Raw genomic sequence first — 14,057 nt, 5'->3', positions numbered from 1 at the left:
TGGGACTACAGACATGCATCACCACACCTGGCTAATTTTTAATTTTTTTATAGAGATGAGGTCTCCCTATGTTGTCCAGGCTTCTTTTGACTGTTTTTATGCATCAAACCCACCCCTGGAACACCCACCAAAGCAGGTGTGGGTTCTAGAGAAGTTTCTGAACACAGCATCACAGCAGATGAAACCTTTGGGAAATGCATATACAATTACCGAAAGAGATGACTCTGAAAGGGATAGCACCCATATACACGTTTGAGTTTTAGGTTATTTTAATTTTTATTATTTTTATTTTATTTTTTTGAGATGGAGTATTGCTCTGTCGCCCAGGCTGGAGTGCAGTGGCACAATCTCGGCTCACTGCAATCTCCGCCTCCCGGGTTCAAGCGATTCTCCTTCCTCAGCCTCCCGAGTAGCTGGGATTACAGGCACACGCCACCACGCCTGTCTAATTTTTGTATTCTTAGTAGAGGCGGGGTTTCACCATGTTGGCCAGGCTGGTCTTGAACTCTTGACCTCATGATCTACCTGCCTCGGCCTCCCAAAGCGCTGGGATTACAGGCATGAGCCACTACATCCGGCCCTAGGTTATTTTTAAACGCCAGTCACATTACTCTCTAGCCACACTGTTTTTGGGATGTCAGAGTGGTCATTCACGAGTACAGGTGAAAACCTCTAACAAGTGATGCTCACACACTGTTTTTGGGATTAAGTTTACCTTTTTCCAATCCAGAAAAGGGAGATTTGGAAGGCAAACTGGTGCAAGTAGAGGAGAGCTGATTTTAATGGTATCTGGATAGGAGGTATGAATGGCAAACAGTCCTTATTCACGAACCCAAAGCAGGTTAGAAAAACCCGACATGTGGCCGGGCACAGTGGCTCATGCCTGTAATCCCAGCACTTTGGGAGGCCAAGGCAGGCGGATCATGAGGTCAAGGGATCCAGACCATCCTGGCCAACATGGTGACACCCTGTCTCTACTAAAAATACAAAAATCAGCTGGGCGTGGTGGTGTGTGCCTGTAGTCCCCGCTACTTGGGAGGCTGAGGCAGGAGAACTGCTTGAATCAGGGAGGTAGAGGTTGCAGTGAGCCAGGATCACGCCTTGTGCCACTGCACTCCGGCCTGGTGACAGAGCAAGACTCTGTCTCGAAAGAAAAAAAAAGAAAGATTCGATATGTAACAGCATTTGGTTGGCTTCTGCTGCCACATCAACAATAAAACAGCACTTCGCAGGCCAGTCTAGAAAGTGGGATTTTCCTGTCATTCACACTGGCCACTCCGAACACTACTCACAGTTCATCTGAATTAATAAGCATTTATTTAATAAGTACCGGGCATTAGAATGTTGACATGATACCGCTAATCAATGTGTAAAATGCAAGCAATACAGGATGGCCTAGATTTTAAATCAGTCCCAACCTTTTTCATTTGTGGGTTTGTTTGTGTTTGCGGTAGTAGGAGAGGGCACAACACTGCAATGAGGAGAAAAGTACCAGACTAGGAGCTGAAAAGCTCAGCTGTGGTTCGCACTTTGCCACAAATGGGCTTTCATTTCCTCTTCTGTAAGATGGGGATAGTCTCCCACACGGTGGCTATGAGGATCAAATGCAACAACTCATGAGAAAAGCAATGGAAACTGATAAAACGCATGCACATTTGAGGGAGAGTTGCTCCTCTTATTACTGAACTCTGAGAATTCCTCATACCCAAAGCACCCAGGAAAACCACCTAGCATGAGGCCTCAGCAAAGGCCAATCACAGCCTCAGCACTACACAAAAGCCAGTGCAAGGTAAAAAAACCTACAAGGGGGCCGGGCGCGGTGGCTCAAGCCTGTAATCCCAGCACTTTGGGAGGCTGAGACGGGCGGATCACAAGGTCAGGAGATCAAGACCATCCTGGCTAACACGGTGAAACCCCGTCTCTACTAAAAAACACAAAAAACTAGCCGGGCGAGGTGGCGGGCGCCTGTAGTCCCAGCTACTTGGGAGGCTGAGGCAGGAGAATGGCGTAAACCCGGGAGGCGGAGCTTGCAGTGAGTTGAGATCCGGCCACTGCACTCCAGCTTGAGTGACAGGGCGAGACTCCATCTCAAAAAAAAAAAAAAAAAAAAAAAAAGAAACCTACAAGGGCTAAACAACCAATGAGAGGAAAGCAAGGAAAGCAGACATGTGGACATCCTGAGTCACCGCATGGAGACAAAAGGTGGTAAAGGCCTTGTGTGCCTCTACTTCCTGCCATCCCTGATCAGTTTGGGGTCACTGTATAACTCCATTTCCAGTATTAGCATAGCCACAGGGGTCAGTCTCTTGCCTTTATAGAAATCCCACATGGGCCAATAAGACAGGTATTATCGTCTTCACTTTACTGATAGGACAACAGGTCAATGAAGTGACTTGCTTACGGTCAGCCAGGCAACTAGGCTGAGAATCCAAGCTTCCTGACCCCTCCCCCGACAATCCACTCTCTCTTCTCAGGTGGTTACGCACCAACATCAGTTCCCATCTGTGAATGATCCACTACAGGTCAGGTCCTTAAGGGCAGGGGTTCTGCAGGTGAAGACAGATTTGAAGAAGTGAAGTCACATGCCTGTGGTACAGTATCCCCCGCTCATCCATGGTTTCACTTTCCAAGGTTTCAGCTACCTGCCATCAACCTTGCTCTAAATATATTAAGTACGGCCAGGGCATGGTGGTTCATGCTTGTAATCCCAGCACTTTGGGAGGCTGAAGCAGATAGATCACCTGAGGTCAGGAGTTCGAGACCAGCCTGGCCAACATGGTAAAAGACTGTCTCTACTAAAAAAAAAAAAAAAAAAAAAACAAAACACAAAATTAGCCAGGCATAGTGGTTCATGCCTATAATCCCAGCTACTAGGGAGGCTGAGGCAGGAGAATCATTTGAGCCCAGGAGACGGAGGTTGCAGCGACTCGAGGTCATGCCATTGCACTCTAGCCTCGGCAACAAGAGTGAAACCCCGTCTCAAAATATAAAAAATAAATAAAAAATAAAAAATAAAAATATTAAGTAGGCCAGGTGCAGTGGCTCACGCCTGTAATCACAGCACTTTGGGAGACCCAGGTGGGTGGATCACTTGAGGTCAGGAGTTTGAGACCAGCCTGGCCAACATGGTGAAACCCCATCTCTACCAAAAAATACAAAAATTAGCCGGGTGTGGTGGTGGGTGCCTATAATCCCAGCTACTTGGGAGGCTGAGGCAGGAGAATCGCTTGAACCTGGGAGGCAGAGGTTCCAGTGAGCCGAAATCATACCACTCTACTCCCGCCTGGACAACAGAGCGAGATTCTGTCTCAAAAAGACAAAAAAAAAAAAAATAAAATATATATACATATATTTTTTTTTTGGAGACGGAGTCTCGCTCTGTCGCCCGGGCTGGAGTGTAGTGGCCGGATCTCAGCTCACTGCAAGCTCCGCCTCCCGGGCTTATGCCATTCTCCTGCCTCAGCCTCCTGAGTAGCTGGGACTACAGGCGCCCGCCACCTCACCCGGCTAGTTTTTTGTATTTTTTTTTTTTTAGTAGAGACGGGGTTTCACCATGTTAGCCAGGATGGTCTCGATCTCCTGACCTCGTGATCCGCCCGCCTCCGCCTCCCAAAGTGCTGGGATTACAGGCGTGAGCCACCGCGCCCGGCCTGACAAATAATAATATTAAACGGTAGATTCTAGAAAGAATGCATAAGTTTCAATTGCACATCATTCTGAGTAGCATGATGAAATCTCACACCACCCTGCTCCATCCCACCTGGGATGTCCTTTGTCCAGCGTGTACTGTATCACAGTGCTTGTGTTCAAAGAATCCTTATTTTATTTAATAATGGCCCCAAAGCGCAGGAGTAGCAATGCTGGCATATTGTTATAACTGTTCTATTTTGTTATTAATTACTGTTAATCTCTTACTGTGCCTAATTCATAAATTAAACTTTATCACAGGGATGTATGTATAAGACAAAACATAGTCTATATAGTGTTCAGTACCATCTGAGGTTTCAGGCACCCACTGGGGGTCTTGGAACATATGTATCCATTCAGGGTAAGAGTTAACCTGGTGCTGTGCAATTCTAAAGCTGGCCCGCTTTCCACTATCTCTCCACCAGACACGCTGTCTCAGGATTCTAAGAAACCTCAAGAGGCAAGGTTTATTTTGCAATTAGGATGGTTGTCCCTGGTATCAAGAACAGATTTCTTCAGAAAATCAGCATGACCTAGAACTTCTTTCTTATCTAACAGTCCTTTTGCTATTTCTAATGAAAGCTGAAAAAGTCAAACAGACTTTATCCAAATAGGAAAAAAAAAAAAGATGAGCAGAACTAGACTCTGGATTGGAAGGACTGAGAATGCAAACTTTAACCAGAAATCATTTCCCCTTATCCCGCCCTGCCCCCTCTTTTTGAAGTGCCAGGAGCAGCTACAAAAACAAAGATGACTCCTAGGGCCAGGGGAAGCTTGAGTCAAGGCCAAAGGTCCTGAAATCTGAAGGTCCAGGCCCAAGGGCACAGACTTTACCTCTATGAAGGAGAGATCTGGCAGCATCCCTAGCGAGCAGACAACCAGCCTGAGAGAGAGATGAATAGACGGGTACAGTTCCACAAGACTGACCTCTGCACTGGACTTGAGGCCCGTGAACCTAGTGATCTGCAAAAACGAGTTTACATAACAGGCCTTTGTGTTGTCCCAGATAAGAGTGAGTGGAGGAGCTTCAGAATGTTTTAAGGATTTAGAGCCAGCTGAGATTTCCTGAGGACACTGAGGTGGGGAGGAGGGAGGGTGAGGGAGGGGCAAATTCAGACCTAATCTGTCTCATCTAGGGAGGAAAACAGTAACTGCAGCACTAATATGATATATATTTATTTATATTTATAAATCCTTGTTTTTAAATAAGAAATGAGTAACACTGATGGCTTCTCAGAGGACACTGGGTAGCTTACGGGACAAACATGGAAGACTTTTCACTATACACCCTTTAAAGTTTTTAAAATTTTGAAATCTATTCAAAAGTAAGTCATGGAAACTTTAAACTCTTTTAAGCATGTTCAAAGTTTTCTGACAACCCTAAGAAAGAGGCAGAGCAAAGACCATTAGTCCCATTTCACAGATGAGGATGCCTGAAGCTCCAAGGAGAAAAAAAATGAATTGCCCAAGTCTGTGGCAAGGTTGAAGCAAGACCCAGAACTTCAGACTCCTAGTCCAGTGCTCTGTCAGAGACTCCACAGTATACAAGACAAGCAGCACCTCAGATTCACTTTATAAGTCCAGTTCTCATAGCTACACCCAAATGCATCCACAAGAACACTGGAAATGACCACCACATACAAAGCCTTACTGACTCATACAGCAGTGTCTCTGAGCTGTTTGGGTATATCTACATGCTCTGGTTAATAATTGATAAATATTGATAATAATTGATAAATACCCTTAAACTCTTTAACTGTCAACCCCAATTTTTCTAAAATGCCCCATTCCACATTCTTCTCTCAAGGAATGCAATGGCCACAACCGCATTTTTATTAGATCCATTCACTTTCAGAATCTCAGGGTCATCTTTATGAACTCAGAGCAAATCAGAAGGATGGTCAAGTAAAAATGAGGACTGGGCTTAGGAGCCAGGCAAACCCTTGGTTTTGCCACAGACTTGTAAGTGACCTAGCCTCAGCTTTCTCTCTATAGAGGAACCAATTAACAGGCACATATTGGACACTATGTATTTGACACTGGCCCACTGGATCCCTGTGTCTTCAAGGAGCTTAACTTCTATAGGGGAAGATGACAAAAAACAAAACAAAACAAAACAAAACAAAACAAAAAACAGTTAATTTGATGCTCTGGTAAGTGTTATGACCAGATACAATAGAGTTACAGAATAGAGGACCTGGGAGGTCAGGCAAGGCCTCTCTGAAGATGTGGCATTTGTGTTGGGACCTGAATGACGAAGTAGCAGTTACAAGGGGATCTAGAGGCAGAGTATGACAGGCAGGGGAAGAGAGGTAAAGGTCCCAAGGCAGGGGTGAGCCTGCCATGTTGAAGGGCTAGTGAAGCTGGAGAGCAGGCAGTAAAGGGTAGAGATGGGCCTCTGTCTGCCTCTCCAACTTCATCTCTTTCCAGAGGTCCATCTCTTTGGGGAAGGTGTCTGGAGGTTATTCTGGTTGTAATGGGAAGTGGCTACAGAAATAAATAATTTGATTAAATCTGTGACTCTCAATTTTTTTTTTTTTTTTTTTTTTTAGCAGCAGAACTCTTTAGTCAAATAACAAGAAGAACTTCAACATACAACTAGATAAAGGTATTGCTCTGACTGGCTGGGAAACTAGTTAAAGCCCTTCTGACCTTCTCTCTGCCCTCTTGGCCTTTCTCCTCACCTTTCAGTACCTCCAAGCTTACAGGAGCTGGAAAACCACCAGGTGATCCATCTCTAAGCTTCCTCAGCTCTAATAAAACCCAGCATCATTGTAAAGAATCACAGGGAAAGCTTTAGGAGATAAGAATGGATGCTTGCTGGACAAGCATCCCAGGCTTCCCAAGACAGGCCCTGAGAAGGTTTATTTTATTTTATCTTAAATAGATACACGTCTCACTATGCTGGCCAGGCTCATCTCGAACTCTTGGCATCAAGCAATCTTCCTACCTCGGCCTCCCAAAGTGCTGGGATTACAAGCATGAGCCACCGTGCACAGCCCCGGGAAGGTTTTACACTGAATCCCTGATGTGCTTTCCACAGAAAAAATAACAAGTTCTGGTTTATCAAGGGTTTCAGTTAAAATCACACTGCTGAAACTACAGAGACAAAAAACTGATTGGGGGTTGCCAGAGGATGGAGTGAAAGGAACTGACTACAGAGGAACAAAAGGAACTTTCTGGGTTGGTGGAAAAATTCTCGATCTTGATTGTGGTGTGGCTGCTTGTCTGTGTACGTTTGTCAAGTTCATAGATCTGTGCACCTCAAGTGGTGAAGGTTTACTGTGTGTAAATTAGACCTCAAAAAACTTGACTTAAAATCACATTGCCAAAAGACTACTCACTCAGAGGCACTTTACAGATGGAGGAGGGAAAACGGCTTGCTCCTGCTGAGGCAGCGGACCCCAGGAATCTTGACAGTGTTCCCTCAAGTTCACAGCTGCCCAGTTTTAATTTGGAGCCCCTGCAGTGAGTCAGACTTTAGGTTTTCCTGACTGCAAAACGAGGTGGTAAACAATTGCCAGAGGCTTCCCCACCACAGACAATGGGATTCTGAAAAGCTGTCCGCCATGGAGGAAAAATCTGCTTTGGAGTCAGAAAAACTGGGAAAAATATTCCCACTTCTATCACTTCTTAGCTCTGCGCCCAGGCTCCATCCTGTGTGAGTGGGGGTAAGAATTCCCTCCAGTCAGCAGAGAATGCACCTGTAACCCAGCTGATTCCCAACAGCCTCTCAAGGGCAGCAGCTATAACTTGGAAAGGTTTTACCACAGCTACACAGCTCTTATACTCCCCAGGCCCCAGGCTGCTTCCTAGGAAGGACAATCTGGAGGCAACCATAAGGAAAGGAAATAACGAACTGGCCGGCCCTGCATTGCATAACCTGTGCACAATAAACCAGGAGCTCTGCTAGGGCACAGGCTGTTATCTCAACAGGTAAACAGGAACCCTGCCCCCTCCCTGACCACAGTCAGCACCAGGCCACCACAGACACTCCAGGAGCAGACTGATAGCTCATGAGGAGGACACCACTGCTCTTTAGCCTGTATTTTCACACTCCCCTTTCCCTGCAGCTGCTGGCATCATCACTGGATACACACTCATTAATGGACACTCCACCCACTCCAGCTCTTCCCTGGCTACCTGCTCCAAAAGGGTGGTCCCGAGTGACTCAAAGCTGCCTTCTGCACCTTGCTCTTTTCCATCCACGGAGCCCAAAACACAGACCCCAGAAGACGATTAAAAAATAAAAATAAAAAAACCCTCAGGCAGGAGTTTCTGCTTCCCCGTCACATCTACTGAGAGGAACTGTGGTCACATAAAGACTGTTGACTTTTTTCTCCACCGTGGGACAGGAGGGAGGCAACACCCAGAAATTATCCCAATTTTACAGAAACAAAGACAAAGAGCTACGTATCCTAGCCAAAGGCAACAAGGAGCAGGCCTAGAGCCACCCCGAGAGGCAGAGCCCAGCAGCAGCAAGGCTCCAGTGACTCCCATATCCCTGGCAGAGATCGTCCCAGCCCTGTGCTCTGAGAGGTGTCCTGAAGATCATGGGGACTGGAAACCATGAAAGCAAGCAAAGATTTCTGTACAGTGCGGTTCAGAAAAGTTACTGAGCGCCTTCAGCCCGGGGTCTCCCGGTTGAATAGGGACTACCTAACACCTAGGTTAAGTAAATCTGATTTCATTCATCGCAAATATTTATCAAACCACTGCCAGGACATTGTGGCAACCACATCCTGCTGTTTTTATTCGGAGCCATTGCCAAAGTGTGGTCCTCTCCCCCACCTTCCGGTATCTGTGAAGTTTTCAGTTTCTATCAAACTCCAGCTGGGGGAGGGAACCGGGGCTGGCCCTAGTCGAGTAAAGTTCCACCACTAGGTCCACAAAGAGACTGCAGGGAGGCGTGGCCAGGCCGGAAATTCTGACAAAAAGTTTTGCCCTCCGGTCCTAGAAGCAACTACTTCCTGATCGCTCCTACTCCTGGGGTGGGGGTGCAGTTCTCTGGCTGAGTGCCCCGCCGGTGGGCCGAGCTGGGGGCTGCCACCGCGGTGGATGGAGGTGGGGGGTTTGATCTCCGTACTCCGAGGCGCTCCGCTAGTACCTGGAACAGGGGATTCTAACCCCCTGCCTCCCAATGGCTAAAGTTATTTTGGAGCACAGTCCCCCCCAGGGTGTGAGCTCCGGAGGGCAGGGCCGCCTCCTCCACACTCCCTCGCCCCTCCTCGCAACCCATGGCCGACGCTTTGAGGACTTGAACCCGGCCCAGACCCCGGGGCCCAGGCCTGCTCCGACCCGAGGAAGGAAAAAGGGGAAGCCAAAGGAAATTTCAGACGGCCGCGGGGTTCGCTGGCCGTGGCCAGGGGCTCCGCTGCCCCCGCCCCGCCCGCCGAGGGAGCGCCTTCCAGGGGCCCTGGCCGGCCTCCCACCTTGACCCGCTTGCCCTGGATCTCCAGCGTCTTCATGGTGAAGTCGACGCCGATGGTGCTTCCCTGGCGCTCCGAGAAGGCGCCGGTCTTGAAGCGCTGCACCACGCACGTCTTGCCCACGCTTGCGTCGCCCACCAGCACCAGCTTGAACAGGAAATCGTACTGCTCGTCCGGGTCCCCCGGGCCCGGGCCCGGCCCCGCCATGGCCTAGAGGGAGCTGAAGGGCCGGCGCTCTGGACGCTGGGACCGGCCTGAGCTCACGCAAGCCGCGGGCCGAGCTCCGCCCGCTCCAGCCCGCGGGCTGCCTGGCTACGTGGAGCGGCCGCAACACCTGAACCCCCAGCACTGCCGACCGCCTGCCTCGGCCTCGGCCCCGCCCCACCCTGGCTCAGTCCCGCCCCACCCTGGCTGGGTCCCGCCCCTGCCCGGCTCGGCCCCGCCCGGACTCGGAGCCCCGCGGGTTCCGCTCCGCCCCGGATCCGCCAAGCCCGGCCCTCCGCAAAGCTCTGGCCGGTCCTCAACTCCGAGCCAGGCCAGTCCGGCCTGTAGGCCCGCCCCAGCCCGCCCCGACTCCGCCCCACCCGGGCTCCGCCCCCAGCCCTATCCTCAGGCCCACCTCAGCCCGACCCCCCCGGTTCCGCCTACGTCCCCGCCCCCGACCCCGCCCTCAGCTCCGACATCGACTCCGTCCCCAGGCCCACTTCAGCGCGCCCGGTCTCCGACCCGACTCTGCCCTCAGCCCGACCTCGACTCCGCCCACAGGCCCACTTCAGCCCGCCCCGACTCCGCCCTCAACCCGAACTCGACTCCGTCCTCAGGCCCACCTCAGCCCGCCCCGACTCCGTGGCCAGCTCCGACCTCGACTCCGCCCTCAGGCCCGCCTCAGCCCGCCCCGACTCCGCCCTCAGCCCGAACTCGACTCCGCCCCCAGCTCAGACCCGACTCCGCCCACAGTCCCATCTCAGCCCGCCCCGACCCCGCCCCCAGGCTCTCCTCAGCTCTTGACTCCGCCCAACCCGACTCCGCCTTCAGTCCTGCCCCCAGGCCGACCCCGCCCTTAGCACCCTCGGCCCCTCCTCCATCAACACCCCGGCGCGCCCACACCGCGGATCCGTCTGGACCCCAAACCACTGCCCATCCCGACCCTTCCTCAGCTGGGACCGCAGGTGCTGTCCCGCGCCTCCTGCCCGCCCCCCACCCAGGCCTGGTACGCCTGCCCGGGATCCCCTACCTGCTGCTTCCCAGACCCCCGGTCAGGAACAGACGGAGGCCATGGCAGGAGCTCGGGGCCTGCAGGCCTAGACTTAGAATGACCCCCTCCGGAATGGATCACGGGGGAAGGGACGACCACAGCACCTGAGTGCCCACTCTGACAGGCGGGCAGTGCAGAGTCCCTGAGAGTGGCGGGGGTCACTCTTCCCAGGGGCGGAAGGGAAGGGAGGGAGCAGGCTGCAGAAGGCCAAAATCCAGGCTGGCTACAAAACTGCGGAGCAGGCAAAAATCCTGGTGGGGAGAGGACCCAGGCCCCCATTTCATGGGAAGCTGGGCCAGAAGGAGGAGCTGGGAGCTCTCATCTCCAAAACGCAGCCTAGCAGTGGCTGAAGCAGCTGCCAAACGGCTGGATGACCCAGCTCAGAGCAGCTACAGGCCCATTTGGGAAACTGGCCCAGCCAAAAAGCACCAGTCTAGGAACAGGAACAGAGAAACTTGTGGGGGACTCTGAGGAAGGGGAGACCAGCTCCTGAGTTGGCCCAGTGAACCAGGGCCCATCAAAGAAAGGAGACCCAAACATCTGTAAGAAGCTTATACTAGATCCAATAGGATTGGGCTTCCCAGCTCCCAAGATGGGAAGGAATTGACAGCACCCCTTACCCCTCTAGACAGCTCCCTTGTGGCACTCCAATTCCAGGTATTCAACACATTTAATGAATGCCTGCCACAGGCGGGCACTGTCCTGGGGCCTTGTAATGCACCTGTGGACAAAGCAGACAAAAATCCAGGAGAAAAGGGGAGGGTCTTCCAGAAGCTGAAGGAGACTTCAGAGAGTAAGTCCCCCAGTGCTACTGTGAGGACCCAAGCCAACCTTTCAGGTCAAGATGGGAAGGGACTGAATAAGCAGTCTGCAAAGGCAGACCCCATGGAGAAGGTAGAAGAGTTGTTTGTTTCTTCTGAAAGTTTGAACTCCACTCCCATGGGAAATACTCAACAGAATCAGGAAACCCCAAAGTGCCACTGAAAAGCAATTGAGAGCCCCGCTTTGGTACACCTGATGGGAGCAGGCAGCTACAGCGGCAGAAATAACCTCCACTCCAGGGTAGATGGGAAGATTTCTGCATGCTGTGGCTAGCTCAGATCAAAGTACAGAACTCCAGAAAACAAGGCCTGCCCCCAGCTCAGAGCAGCTACCACAACACAAAATGGTGTGGAATCCAGGAGCCAGGATGAAGCCTGGGGGTAGCTAGTGGTTGGATAGCTAACTGGCCTTTACACTGCTCTAGCCTGGAACTGGTTGGGCTGGGGCGGGGGACATGTTGGTCTGAGTACAGATTTTGTCAGAAAACCCAGCCACCACTCCCTTGCCTTTGTGGGGTGATTCTAAAATTGGACTGTGGTAAGGGAAGCACAATTCCAGAAGTTTATCGAAATCATTAAAATGTAAACTTAAAAAGGGTGGGTTTTATGGTATATAAATTATACCTCAATACAGCTGTCTAATATCTGCAAATATCTCTTTTGGTGGTAAATTCCTGAGTAGCACAGTGGCATTTTATTAAAAATGGAATCATGCTAATTTGAAATGCAGCAATTAAAAATATTTGTTTCATTTAATACATCAAATTTGAAAAAATGTATATTGCAAAATTTTAAAAATAGGTCAAGAATTTAGTTGCCGGGCGTGGTGACTCACGCCTGTAATCCCAGCACTTTGGGAGGCTGAGACGGGCCGATCACAAGGTCAGAAGATCGAGACCATCCTGGCTAACATGGTGAAACCCCGTTTCTACTAAAAATACAAAAAATTAGCCGGGTATGTTGGCGGGCACCTGTAGTCCCAGCTACTCGGGAGGCTGAGGCAGGAGAATGGTGTGAACCCAGGAGATGGAGCTTGCAGTGAGCCCAGATATTGTGCCACTGCCTGGGTAACAGAGCGAGACTCTGTCTCAAAAAAAAAAAAATACATATATATATATATATATCAAGAACTTTTTTTATTTTTGAGAACACTCTTGTTGCCCAGGCTGGAGTGCAATGGCGCAATTTTGGCTCACTGCAACCTCCGCCTCCTGAGTTAAAGCAATTCTCCTGCCTCAGCCTCCGGAATAACTGGGATTACAGGCGTGTGCCACCACACCTGACTAATTTTTGTATTTTTAGTACAGACAGGGTTTCACTGTGTTGGCCAGGCGTGAGCCACCGCGCCCGGCCGAGAAGTTAACATTCTTTTTTTTTTTAGACAGAGTCTCGCTCTCCTGTCATCTTTTTCTTTCTACACTTGCCATTATTAAAATATAAACCTACAACACTATCAAACAAGTTTTCTTCTTTTTTGGGGGGAGGGGGTGGGGGAGACAGCATCTTCCTCTGTTGCCTAGGCTGCAGTGCAGTGGTACAATCATGGCTCACCACTGCCTTATATCTCCAGGGCTCAAGCCATACTCCCAACTCAGCCTCTTGTACTCGACCACAGGCCTGGGACCACAGGCGTGCGTTACTACATACAGCTAATTTTTTAATTTTTTTGTAGAGGTCGTATTATGTTGCTCAGGCTGGTCTTGAATTCCTGGACTCAGGCAAATGATACTCTTGCCTTGGCCTCCCAAAGTGCTGGGATTACAGGTGTGCACCACCACACCCAGCCCCAAATTTTATTTATGTGGTGATGCCAAGGCTAGTGCTGAAAATGTGCCCCCAAGTGAAAAAACACCATGAAGGCCAGACGCCAACCACAATACCCTGTGTCTTTCATACAGAGGTGCTTGCTACAAAATATTACAAAATTAAAAGTAGGATTGTGAGGTTCCGTGGTGTAATGGTGAGCACTCTGGACTCTGAAAATTAAAAGTAGGAATAAAGCAGAAATCGGCTACAGCAGTCATAAACTTCAGTGCTCTGGCTGGTGCTGACTGCTGGCTGGAAAGACTCCTCCATAGACAGCTCTCTGCACTCACCTGGTGACCAGAGAAAACACAGGCATCCACTCTCTCTCCTCCCAGAATCCCAAAATGTCATAAACACGGGCAAATGAGCACCTCCACTCTTACTGCTTCTGTTGATAGCACTGGTCTCACACTTGAAGACCTGACTCAAAATACAGGGGTTAGCGCCTCAGCACCCCAGCTCACACCTCTACTGCTAGCCCCCAACCAGACCCAGCCATCCCCTAGAGGATCAGATTGGCTTCCTCCCTCGACTGTTTCAAGTCCCCCAGCACAACCCCTACCCTCACCCCATCTGCTGCTGGAAGGGATCTTACAAAGGCATCCCCTGCTCAAGCAAGTTCAGTGCCAAGTCCCAGACCCTCAGGAACGTGCACACGTTTAAGGTTCCACTTCTCCCAACATCATCTCCTCCCCTCAGCCCCTCACCTGATTTCCCAGCCCCTCAAACACACATTTTTTACAGACTTCTACCCTGGTCCAGCTAGAGAGAACTGTGAACAACTCTGCCCTTTTTACGGCTCATTTTGTTGGAAAAGAAACCCAGGCTCAGGGACTGCATGACTTGCTAAAAGCCCTAGGAGTTGCGGCAGAGAAGCAGAACTAAGAGCACCAGGCCAGCCCTCCATGGACACTGCCCTCTGCATCCTTTTGGGTGGAGCAGGTGGGCAGCAAGTGTGGAGATACCAGAAGGGGTTGGGTGCCACTGCCCACCCCCGTGGATCCCTCTGCTTGCTAGTCAGCTGGGTGTTGGACAAGGCCTGATGTCCATCCAGGTGTG

At 50.4% G+C, this 14,057-nt stretch overlaps 1 protein-coding gene across 3 annotated transcripts in view; it reads right to left on the bottom strand.

Moving 5' to 3' along the window:
• Positions 1–9,653, bottom strand: part of RAB43 (RAB43, member RAS oncogene family) — a 39,763-nt gene extending 30,110 nt beyond the window's left edge. The window contains exon 1 of one of the 3 annotated variants that reach the window (XM_033210859.1): positions 9,120–9,653. In XM_033210859.1, the coding sequence (XP_033066750.1) occupies positions 9,120–9,323 (204 nt within the window). In that variant the 5' untranslated portion in view covers positions 9,324–9,653. The remainder of the gene's footprint in view (positions 1–9,119) is intronic. The other 2 variants (XM_033210860.1, XM_033210861.1) reach the window with 2 other exon arrangements.
• Positions 9,654–14,057: the final 4,404 nt, after the last annotated feature.

The sequence above is a fragment of the Trachypithecus francoisi genome, unplaced genomic scaffold (genome assembly GCF_009764315.1).
Source record: "Trachypithecus francoisi isolate TF-2019V2 unplaced genomic scaffold, Tfra_2.0 Lachesis_group0, whole genome shotgun sequence".
Lineage (NCBI taxonomy): Eukaryota > Metazoa > Chordata > Mammalia > Primates > Cercopithecidae > Trachypithecus > Trachypithecus francoisi.
The sequence above is the reverse complement of the archived record's forward strand: the minus strand, read 5'-3'. Positions and strand labels throughout refer to the sequence as shown.